This window comes from Gymnodraco acuticeps, unplaced genomic scaffold, assembly GCF_902827175.1.
Source record: "Gymnodraco acuticeps unplaced genomic scaffold, fGymAcu1.1, whole genome shotgun sequence".
In the NCBI taxonomy this organism is placed as follows: domain Eukaryota; kingdom Metazoa; phylum Chordata; class Actinopteri; order Perciformes; family Bathydraconidae; genus Gymnodraco; species Gymnodraco acuticeps.
This window is the reverse complement of record NW_022990025.1, coordinates 61,909-74,555: the sequence shown is the minus strand read 5'-3', so window position 1 is coordinate 74,555 and position 12,647 is coordinate 61,909. Positions and strand designations below refer to the sequence as shown.

At 43.3% G+C, this 12,647-nt stretch overlaps 1 protein-coding gene across 1 annotated transcript in view; it reads left to right on the top strand.

Moving 5' to 3' along the window:
• Nucleotides 1-12,647, top strand: part of plcd3b (phospholipase C, delta 3b) — a 75,844-nt gene that overhangs the window by 12,638 nt on the left and 50,559 nt on the right. The window contains exons 2-3 of the mRNA XM_034214872.1: nucleotides 4,542-4,597; nucleotides 4,683-4,794. Of these exons, the coding sequence (XP_034070763.1) occupies nucleotides 4,542-4,597; nucleotides 4,683-4,794 (168 nt within the window). The remainder of the gene's footprint in view (nucleotides 1-4,541; nucleotides 4,598-4,682; nucleotides 4,795-12,647) is intronic.

Genomic DNA, 12,647 nt, shown 5'->3' with positions numbered 1-12,647 from the left:
TTGCCAAACTCACTTGTCCATGGACAAGTACTCTCTAAAAACTTTTTCTCACACTGATATGCAAGTTATTGGAATGATATATTAGAGAAATAGATAAATAATTACTAAGTAGCAGATGAATGTTATGGATGCTGTTTAGTCAGGTGTTTAACAGATGTTGTTTCAGCTGTTCAGATGTTTAGCAGTCTTATTGCCTGTGTTATGAAACTGTCTCTGAATCTGGTGGTTTTAGTCCGGATACTGCGGTACTGCCTGACAGAACAGTTTGTGGCTGGGGTGATGGGGGTCTTTTATAATCCGGAGGGATTTCTTCCTGAGCCGCTGGGAGTAAAGGTCCTCCATGGATGGCAGCTCCGTCCTGGTGAGGTGCTGTGCAGTTTTCACCACCCTCTGTAAAGCCTTACGATTGAGGGCGGTGCAGCTGCCGTACCAGGCCGTGATGCAGCCAGTCAGGATACTCTTTATGGTGCACCTGTAGAAGTTGCAGAGTATCCTGGAGTCCATATTGAACCTCCTCAGCCTGCGGAGGAAGAAGAGCCGCTAGGTTTGCACGATATTGGAAAAAACTGACATTGCGATTTTTTTCCCCCCCTGCGATATATATTGGGATATGAAAACATACAGGAATCCTCTCCTTTCTTGAACTTTAATGCTATACAATTGTTTTTTTATTTAACTATATTTAACCGGATGAAGGATTTTAGTCACGGACGTCTGGATCTTAAGTTATCAGAGCACCAAGCTGAGCTAGCTCTGTTAGCAGCACCGAACTGCCCTGGAGAAACACATGAAACTACTTTATTCAGTGTTTTTACCTTTAATCACCGGGTCCATTTGCTTTGGAGATTTGATTGTGATTGGTGGTTTGCTGTGTCACTCACTCAGGTACCCCTGACATGAGAGCCGCGCAAGTTTTCCTTTTGTAGCAAGCAGCAAAATAATTGTAACATGACGTGTTTGAGTTAATTTGCCTACTTAATATCGCAAGTCCTAAAAAAAAATATTTAAAAAAACGTCACGTCCTGCGTGCGCATATCGTCACGACACGATATATCGTGCAGCCCTAAGAGCCGCTGTCGATGGTGGTAGTGTGAAAAGTCCATGTCAGGTCCTCAGTGATGTGGTGTGGACAATGGACATATATAAAGTACAGATATAAACATTGTTCGGATAAATCCAAAGGGCCTCACACAGCACATTTGAAGCAACTCCTCTCAGGAAACTAGAGATAAGACACATTCCTAACATTCTGCTCACTCCATGGTCATTGATCAGATTGTTGTTTTTGTTTTCAAACCAATAATGGCAAGCATTTATTATAAACCCTAAAGCCTTTATTTTGTTATGCTGGGCCAAGGTTATTGCAAAAAACACCACAAACATGAGGATATTTTTTTAACTCTCATCAAAAAAAGCTAATACATGGATTTAGCTAAAATGCGAACTATTCCATGAACATAGATGACATTTATGTGTGCAACTTTACGAGTGTGTTTTAAACAATTCAACCTCTATTCTGCTCCAGATAAAAACATTTACCAAAAACTGAAATGTGTTTTGTGTGCTTTTGTCACTTAGTGATTGACCAAAGCTGTTGAAGAGACTTGAAATATATATTTATGATTTAATAATAATGATACATGAGACTTGTATAGCGCTTTTCAGGAAACTCAAAGACGCTTTGACAGGGAATGAAAAAAACAACCAAAAAACAAAACAAAGAAAAATACAAAAAGAGATAAACAAAACAGAAAATAGGGGGGGAGGGGGGTGGTCAGTGGTTGAATGCAGTGTTGAACAGGTGGGTTTTGAGTGATGTTTTGAATGCTGTGAGGGAGGAAGAATCTCTGATGGATTGGGGTAGTGAGTTCCAGAGGGTGGGTGCAGCAACGGAGAAGGCTCTGCCGCCCCAGGACTTGAGGTTGGTCCGGGTGGGGAGGGACAGGAGGTTGGCAGCAGCAGAGCGGAGGGAGCGAGTGGGAGTGTGTCTGTGGAGGAGGTCAGTCAGGTAGGATGGGGCCAGGTTATGGAGGGCTTTGTATGTCATCAGGAGGATCTTGTACTGAATTCTCTGCGGGATGGGGAGCCAGTGGAGCTTGATGAGGACGGGTGTAATGTGTTCACGGATTCGGGTGTGGGTGAGTAGATGGGCGGCGGAGTTATGGATGTATTGAAGTTTGTTGAGGATTTTTGCAGGTGAACCGTAGAGGAGGCTGTTGCAATAGTCCAGACGGGAGGTGATGAAGGCATGGATGAGGGTTTCGGCAGCAGTGGGAGAGAGGGATGGACGTAGACGGGCGATGTTTTTGAGGTGGAAGAAGGCTGTCTTTGTGATCTGTTTGATGTATTTGTTGTTGGAGAGGGTTTGGTCAAATATGATGCCTAGGTTCCGGATGTGAGGGGAGGTTTGAACTGGGAAGCCGTCTATGTTGAGGGTGAAGTTATGGATAGGTGTGGTGAGCTTGTTTTGTCCAATGATTATTATCTCAGTTTTATCGCAGTTGAGTTTCAGGAAATTCAGTTGGAGGCAGGATTTGATTTCAGTGATGCAGTTTGTCAGGATGGAGTGGGTAGCAGTGGAGATGGACTTGGTGGAGATGAGAAGCTGGATGTCGTCGGCAAATCATATATATCTGCTTATATCTGATTCATACCAATTAACGGGTCAAACTGCGGGTCAAACTGCGTTTATCACGAGACCTTTAACATCATACAGTATTCCCTCCTGCACTCTCTGCAAATCAAATCAAATACAGCCAACGTACTAATATTCCCCGCACTATATTGTGCTGCTAGTGAAAAAACAAGGCAAAATCAGTCAAGTTCTGGATGAGGGTTAACATGACCAGGTCAGAGAAGATTTAACAGCAGCTGGATTAAACGGACAAAGAAAACCCGTCTTGATCCTGCTGACGTCTGAGGTATACAAGACATGTTGAAGACAGAGCTCACGATGGAGGAGTTTACCTTTCAGTTGTGTTATCTTCAAATGTCATACAACCCTGCATCTGCACAAAAGGATCTGCTTCTCCATGAAGAAAACTAGACAATATCAATGATCAAGCCTCTGGAAGGTACCACCGTGTCAGTATGGCTTTATACGCTTTCCTCCGCTCAACAGTATCATCAAATTCATACAGTGCTGTAATAGTAAAAGAAAAAAACTGTAAAAACCTTCACAGTCAGTTATGGAAGGTTTTAACCAATAATGTGATTATTAGCCTCAGTATTACATTTGACAGGTATTAAATCCATGTTTTTCAACTGCTACCTGAAGCCCCAAATAAGCATTTGTTTTTTTTAAAGAAGTAGAAGACATTTCTTAGCAATGCACGTAAAATAGATACAAAATAGAGAGAGACATTTCGAGGTTGCACATGTGTAGACTCCGCGGTCTTAAAATCCCCACAATGCTTTGCGCACGGACCAATTTCCCCAAATCTGTGGCGGAAAATGTAAGGCAGTGCCTCCCATATGACGCACACCTGCACACTTGCTAGCCTGTTCCACTCTTTGTTTTCCGAATGCCAGGAAGTATTCTTGCCTCGCTTCTGAAGCAAGATGCTCGGCAGACATGTGCTACCAAGCAAGCGTACTCGCGATTGAGAAACACCCTCTGTCTCTCTTGTCTTGTTGCCAGTTCGTTTCGTCCCATGTGCCAGACAGCCAGCGTCAAGTCCATGTCTTTCTGCCAAGAGCTAAGAACCGAGTTTGGAATGTATTTGATCCTTTGTTTTTTGGAACTACTTTGGTAACCTTTTCCTCGTAAGAGTGTTTTTTGTTATCTACCTGTTACTTCTACGGAGTGATTTTCTGTTGTGCACATAGTGCGTTTTTTTTAGTAAAGACTTTCTTTTGTACTTTGTTTGTCGAGTCGGGCTCTTGGGTTCATACTGGTTTGTCGTGACATATACGTGAACACTCAGTCACTCTGGAGTAAGGCCTTCAGTGATGTCCTATCTACCAAAGAGATTAGCAGTCGTCATTAACAGGATATTCATACAGAAATCATACACCTTTATATATAACACTGAAATTAACAAATGCATGTATGACAAAATATGTTCTGGCTGAAATACAGCCACATTCAGATGAAAGGCACATCACTCTTTATCTCTGTAAACGCCTACAAACTCTGCTGTAACTCTTCAACTTTGTCTTTCTTTCATTTTTCATCTTGTCTTCTTTTTCCTTTGCCAAAGTCCTCCTGTCTTTCCTGATGTCTCTGTCCATACCTTGGCACCCAGCTGCTGCTCTAAGCAGAATGTCAGAATTACAGACCTCCCATGTGAACCTCTGTGGTCCTACAGATGTATATAAATATATTCACTAACTTCTAATTGTGACTCTGCTCTACTCTTCCATGTTCTTTTCATCCTCCCTTCCCTCTCCTCACTTTTCATCCTCCCTTCTCCTCACCCCGCCTTCTATAAGTGCTACTGAGTTATATTCTGAACATACTTACATCGTTTACACAATAGATCAAGTTTCCATGACATCTATCTTCCATTAACCATCCTTTTGGTCTGTTTGCTTTGTAGGAGTGCAGGAAGATGAAGATGTGAAGCGGATGATGCAGGGCTCCAGCATGATAAAGGTAAAGGTTGTTATAAATGACTAGTTTATTTTGTTGTTAGTTATCAGTCATTGAGATTTAATGGATTTATTTATTAAATGTCAAGGTCCGCTCGCCTCGCTGGCAGAAGCGTCGCACCCTGAAGCTGCTGGAGGACGGGGTCACTATCTGGTGTCAGTCCCATAAGACCACCAGCTGGGCCAAGGAGCAGCAGTCCTGTGAGTGTGTGACTCACTATCAACTGCATAGGAATTCACCATCTCAGTTATGGCAAAAATATAGAACCACAAATTAGGAAGGCCTTTACAAGGATATTTTGAAATAGAAGAATTGGACATCCTCATGACAACCACTGATTAATAGGTATAGAAAACATTTTTACAGAGCATGTATATCTAGGAGGTTTCATATTAGGATTACGCTTTGGTTTTAGCAACTCCACTGAGTTTGTTTCCAGGTGCAGGTGGGGAAATTATTGTGTCTCAAGAGGAACTGTGTGAAGGTGATATATATGTGTGTGTGTGTGTGTGTGTGTGTGTGTTTGGCCTTTACACCTTCCTTCTTGATTTTTTGGTTTAATGACAACTCAAATAATTTAAGTCATGTTTCCCCTCTTTATCAGTTAACTATTTCTTTTAAAAAACAATATAGTTTAGGCTAAAGTGGACTCGATGTTCATGTCTAGTTTTTATTAGACTCTGTAATATAATCTCCTCTCTGATACATACTCTACCTTCTGAAAACTCTTAAGTAGATTTAGCAGGACTCGTGTGGATATGAGAAATGGAAGCAGCCTCACCCAGTAATTTCCCTCAATCATTTGTCTGCAGTGGGGTGGTCTATTCTAGGACTTGTGGTCATACAGTGTATACAGTTTGATGAGGTCTAATAACCATTATATCAGGGTATGGCCTCAGTGTGGACAGAAGTTGAGAGATGTTCAACAAGAGAGTTTCTTTTGAAATAGGCCTGAATAGTTGGAAATATGCAGTATTAAGGAAGTAGAAAATGAAAAATCTTGTATAATTCTTTATAGCCCCTAAAATGATCTAACAGACTTGTTTAATAGTCTGGTTTTAGAAGTGAGAAGAACACTTCATAGACATACACATCGTAAATAACGGCTATGTGAAAATGCGCAATACAAATATAATTTCATTTGTATTGGTTATATTTCAAACAATGAAGCATATCAAACAAATGTTAATATTAATATGAAATGTTGCTTGCTATAATAATGGTAGAAAAATGACCTCTTGTTTGAGGAAAATGTTAGTGCTTGTTTTAGTTTTTATTCTGACACCCATCTGACACACACATCAGTTTCAGTCAACTGTGAAATTGAAATGTACAATACATTTTGTAATACTTCATAAAAATGAATGATCAAACTGCAACTTTGAAATGTGCTGCTCATTGTTTTCTCAGTGGGATGTGAATGAAGTGCCTTTGGATATTTAACATGATGAAATATTCACTTGAAAGCACCTCTTTTCCGGGATAAATGGAGATTATTATAGTCATAATTACAACCTGGATGTTTGATGAGCTTTATATACAAGTCAAAGACTGGCAGCATCAATATACAAATGATTAAAAATGACATATGAAGGACAAATTATATTCTTAAAGCTACTAGAAAAAACCCATTCAGTTTCTAAAACAGGATTATTCACCAGCTGCACACGTCCCACCACAGCAGCCTGATGTATGTTTGTTGTATTGGTGCTTTTATTTAAGGACATTTACTTTTTTCACCACTGGTTCAGCAAATAATGGGATGTTGTGGAGATGTTTTGTGCCTGATGGACATCTTAGTGTGGAAGAGATAATATGTACATACACTCTATGAGCCTCTTTCCAAAGACAGCATTTGGTTTATTTCGAGCAGGACTCCCTTCTCTCTACTGTGTGTGTTGTCAGGTACACTCAGAGCTGTGAATGTAATCTCAGTCGGTTGTGTGTGTAGTTTCTATTATTTCTGTTGAAACCACTGGCAGATAGAGGTGGCGGGTAAACACCAGATGCTGCTTGGTCAGTAGTGAAAATCTGTTTCTGTAGACAGTGTGAGGTCGGTTCAAAAGGAGATGCAATCAAATGGAAATGAGCATCAGGTTGCGCTGGATGAACAAACAGGTTGAAAATAACACACGTTGTTTTTGTGAGCGGAACACTTGTGGAACCTCATATTTGACAGACAGCTGCTCTCTCCAAGAAAGTTGTTTGTGTTTATATTTAAAATTAGAGTCCACTGTGCAGCACTGAGTGTTATTTGTTCCAAACCAGTGTTGGAACCATTTCAATACACATTGAATTTGCTGCAGAAATACAGTCAAAGCTGCTAATTCAGCATTCTTGTACCCTGTAACCATGACTTCCTGTTGACTCGCAGCACAGGAAGAGTGTGTGTGGATACTCCTGTAAACAAAATCCTAACGGCCATCCAACTCAAACACACAATGTTGTAGAAAGACAAATATTTGCAGTTCATACAGTAGACACCTTAAAAACAGAGTCTGGATTCTGGAGAAACATTTTTAATATTTGAACTCAACACACAGCCCCACTGCCTTTCTCAATATATTCATGGGTTTTCCCCCGCTGGAAAAGTGTTGTGTATTAACTTTGTTTGTTCCCCATTAACAGAGTCAGGGGTGTGTATGAACACCAGATTTATTTTCAGCACACACAGAAGGAACAGCTAGAGGACTGTGAGGCGATCGCTGAGTCAAAAAGTGTAATTTATCAGAACTCTTGACTCCACCTTTAGGCAAGATAAGTCAAAGAAAAGCAAATACATGATGACAGGCAATATATTATTATCTGTTCCTAGTATGCTGCTCAGATCATGATTATAGGCTCCCTATTTCCAGCAGCCGGCCCTGCCGCAGCTCAAACGCTGAGATTATAGGACATTATCTGGTGGTGGAGCCGGGCCTGGTGCTGTGGTTTGGTGCTGTATAGTTACCTTGAGACTCAACCACTGGTTCGCCTCCCAGAGCGGGACGGCCTTTAATTTGAACAAAGCTAGACCTGCTGACTGTGTGTGTGTGTGTGTGTGTGTGTGTGTGTGTGTGTGTGTGTGTGTGTGTGTGTGTGTGTGTGTGTGTGTGTGTGTGTGTGTGTGTGTGTGTGTGTGTGTGTGTGTGTGTGTGTGTGTGTGTGTGTGTGTGTGTGTGTGTGTGTGTGTGTGTGTGTGTGTGTGTGTGTGTGTGTGTGTGTGTGTGTGTGTGTGTGTGTGTGCTAGATTTAATCATTGTGTATTTTAGTGACTCAGACTGACCACCTTAAATACACACAACACAGGCCTGAGTGTATTCTAATAGCTTAGAAGAGAAAGTGTGTGAGCTGCCCGTGGTGCTAGAAAACAAAATAAACAAAATAAATGTATCATCATGCTTATACTGTATTTTTCTGTTACTACTATAGTACAGTTTATTTATAAAGCGGGTAACAGCGAGTATCATTTGTGTTTAATATGTGAGTTTGAGTCTGGAAGTGGATGTTGAAAATCAATCAAATCTACATGTCAAGTTGGATGTATTCTTGGCAATTTTACATACAAAAGAGTTTAAATAGAGTCGGAGCATAGAGAATACGTGGGTATGATTTGTGGTTATGGTTAGGGTGGGGTTTGTTTCAGAGAACACAATAAGGTGGAGGCTCTCTCAGCCTCTCAGAGCCTGCCTGGTGTTTCTGTGTCTTCTTCAGAAGCCATAGTTATGATTGTGTAATAAATGTATTAAAGCATGGAGATGCACTGCACTGTCACTAAAGATCATTTTCTCTCATTGTTGATGCTTCAGGGATGTAAGGGTCCAGTAATGCTTAGAACTGCAGTAGGCTTTTATTAGAAGGCACACATGTGTATGCTCTTCCAAACACTCAAAGTTCAAGAGCCAGTTGTCTCTCTGACAACTGGGGGGGGGGGGGGGTAACCTTTAAATGTGGGGTTGATGCATTTTCAGACAGACTCTCCTTATATACATTTATAGGGTTGCACAACCTCTCCTGCACACAGCTGGCCATGTGTGAATGTATTACAAAAGTGTGAAATCAAGAAGCACCCCCCCCCCCCCCCCACAAACAAGTGTTTCCCCCAAACCTGACAATGTGAGGTTAAATCTGACATTCTTATCCACAATTTCTCTCTCTAGCTCTTTTTTTAGTTCCTTACATAACTATTAATATCTTTGTACATATGTTCAGACGTGACTATATAAATTAGGGCTGTCAAACGATTACAATTTTTAATCAGATTAATCACAGCTTAAAAATTAATTAATCATGATTAATCACCATTCGAACTATGTCCAAAATATGCCATTTATTTGAAAGATAAATGAAAGAAGGCCCACACACCTATCAATCATCAAACCGTGGGGTCTTAATTCATTACGTGTTGATTTCTATCAACGGGGGAGTACTTCAGGAAAGTCGACGGGGGGGGGGGCTAGTGGAGTACTTAGTGACCACAGAGTGTGAACATTCTGATCAGCTGTTTTAGCGCAGTTCTCCAGTGAAGGGGGGGAGTCTCCCTCCGCAGCCGGTTGGCGTAGTTTTGGCACAATTCCATTGTACAGAGTAGACCGACGTTAACAGCAGCCCTGTCTGTGCACACGGAGACCGACTCTGTCGTCAGGTGATCTAACCGCCTTCTGGAAAAGCTTCACAAGTACGTCGGTACGCAAATGCGCTTTGTGACACAAGTGACGGTACGCATTTCAGATTACGCACATAACCTGCGTACCAGTTATGTGCACCCCTGTACTACAGCAAAAGTATTCTCCGTTGGGACTTCCTGCAACAACACCACGCCGTTATCTTGATTCTGATTGGCCAGAAGACATTATCAAAGATGTTCTATTGGGAAGACGATCACTACGTGACAAACGTTTTCAAAACCGTTTCTGGTCTTCGGTATTTCCAGAAGAGTGGCTACTGAAATCAATCGTACTAACTGCTGTCTGTGCAATTCTCGGCGCGAGTTGGCAGACTTTATTTTGCTTACTTTAACATCATTTTTCATGGTGGGGCTAAGCCATTTCTTGGTCATTCTCTCTACCCCTTTCCAAACATAACAAACTAATCTCTTCTCATCCTGCACCTGTCCGCCGTAACCTTAGTTCCCTCTCCCCCACTACCTTTGCCTCATCGGTGCTCTCAGCCCTCCCTTCCTCGGACTCGTTCCAACTCCTACCTCCAAACTCTGCTGCAGAAACTCTCCTCTCTACTCTCTCATCCTCTCTGGACTCTCTCTGTCCTCTCACATCTCGGCAGGCTCGTCAGTCCCCTCCTGCTCCCTGGCTAAATGATGCACTGCGTGCTAATAGAACCGTCCTTCGGGCAGCAGAGCGGAAACGGTGGAAATCTAAACACCGTGACGACCTCCTAACCTATCAGGCTCTCCTCTCCTCTTTCTCTGCTTCGATCTCTCAGGCAAAAAGCACTTTCTTTCAAGATAAGATCCAATCTTCCTATTCCAATCCCAAAAAACTATTTTCCATCTTCTCCTCCCTCCTGGACCCTCCCAGAGCCCCTTCCCCCTCCTCCCTCCTGGACCCCCCCAAAGCCCCTTCCCCCTCCTCCCTTCTGTCAAGCGACTTTGTTAACCACTTTGAAAAAAAGGTTGATGATATTCGCTCTTCTTTTTCTGACTCACCTTTACTCACCGCTGGGTCACCAGACCCTCCTTTCACCAACACACTGACCTCCTTTTCCCCTCTCTCTCCAAGTGAGGTTCTTACCCTCATTACCTCTGCCCGCCCTACCACCTGTCTCCTGGACCCTATCCCTTCAAACCTCCTTCAGACTATCGCTCCTGATATTCTACCGTTTCTCACCCATTTCATCAACACTTCTCTAACTTCTGGTCACTTTCCAAACAGTCTCAAGGAGGCAAGAGTAAACCCTCTCCTAAAGAAACCCACTCTCAACCCGTCTGATGTTATAAACTACAGGCCTGTCTCTCTCCTCCCGTTCCTGTCTAAAACACTTGAACGCGCCGTCTTTAAACAACTCTCCTGCTATCTCCATCAGAACAACCTTCTGGATCCGCACCAGTCTGGTTTCAAGGCAGGTCACTCCACAGAAACTGCTCTCATTGCTGTCACTGAGGAACTGCACACTGCTAAAGCAGCCTCCCTCTCCTCTGTCATCATCCTTTTGGACCTGTCTGCTGGATTCGACACGGTGAATCATCAGATCCTCCTTCGCACTCTCCAAGAACTTGGAGTTTCAGGCTCTGCACTTTCCGTCCTCACCTCATACCTCAAAGACCGCACCTACAGGGTTACTTGGAGAGGGTCCGAGTCCGACCCTTGTCAATTAACTACAGGGGTCCCTCAGGGCTCTGTTCTGGGTCCCCTCCTCTTCTCCCTGTACACAAACTCGCTCGGATCAGTCATTAGCCCGCATGGTTTTTCATACCACTGCTACGCTGACGACACCCAATTAATTCTGTCCTTTCCCCGCTCAGAGACCCAGGTCGTCGCACGCATCTCTGCTTGTCTAGCTGACATCTCTCAGTGGATGTCTGATCATCACCTCAAGCTCAACCTTGACAAGACTGAACTGCTTTTCCTTCCGGGAAAAGATTGTCCCACTCTTGACCTAACAATCAACATCGGCACCTCTGTTGTTTCCCCGACTCAGACTGCAAGGAATCTGGGTGTGACCCTAGATAACAACCTGTCCTTCACTGCAAACATCGCTGCTACAACCCGCTGCTGCAGATAGACGCTTTACAACATCAGGAAGATACGTCCCCAGCTGACACAGAAAGCGACGCAGGTTCTGGTCCAGGCTCTCGTCATCTCACGCCTAGACTACTTCTCCCACACCACGCCGCTCCTCCGCTGCCTTCACTGGCTTCCGATAACTGCTAGAATCCACTTCAAGACACTGGTACTTGCGTACCATGCTGTGAATGGATCTGGCCCTTCCTACATCCAGGACATGGTTAAACCGTACACCCCAGCACGTGCACTCCGCTCTACATCAACCAAACGGCTCGCTGCACCCTCGCTGCGAAGGGGACCCAAGTTCCCATCAGCAAAAACACGTGGGTTTGCTATCCTGGCTCCAAAATGGTGGAATGAGCTCCCCATTGACATCAGGACAGCAGATAGCTTACACACCTTCCGGCGCAGACTGAAAACTCATCTCTTTCGACTCCACTTCGAGCGATAGAACTATTAACAAAGCACTTATATACTAATAAAGGACTGGCTTATCTAAAGCCAGTTGAGTAGCACTTGAAATGTTTTTTCTCTATGAAGCCTGATGTACTTATATGATTCTGTTTTCTTCAAGTTTGTATTTTGTTGGTCGAACGCACTTATTGTAAGTCGCTTTGGATAAAAGCGTCAGCTAAATGCAATGTAATGTATGGCTGTAGCCTACCCCAGCCATATCTTGGCGCTGCCACTGGTGGGATGTATGGGGCGGGCCATTCTGCACATGCGTTAAATGTGTTAAATATTTTATCGCAATTAATTCAAAAAATTAATTACCGCCGTTAACGCGATCATTTTGACAGCATTAATATAAATACAAGAATTGTATTTCTAATGCTAACGTTCAGTGCCCATACCGGCGCTAGTGTGCTCTGTACATGGCGATGTTGAAAGTTAAACAGTCAGTGTGTTTGGGGACGTGCTCCCTTTTCTTTTACAGACCTTTAATAGATACAATAATACAATTTTTGCTGTAAACATGATTTGACCTAGTTTTTAAGTTGCTTCACCTTAACCAACGTTTATTTTGGGTTTATTTCCTGAGAATACTCAGGAATTACCACCTCAGACAGGACCTGCTTGTGTCCTTCTACCGCTGCGCGTGGAAAGCATCCTCACCGACTGCATCTGCGTGTGGTTCCTCAGCTGCACAGCCGCAGAGAGGGGTGCGCTCCAAAGGGTCATCAACTCGGCCCAGAAGATCATCGGTTGCCCCCTCCCCTGGAGGTACTGTACAGCTCTCGTTGCCTTAAGAAGGCAGTCAAAATCCTCAAGGATCCACACCACCCGGGTAACAAGCACTTTGTACGGCTGCGCTCAGGCAGGCGCTTCCG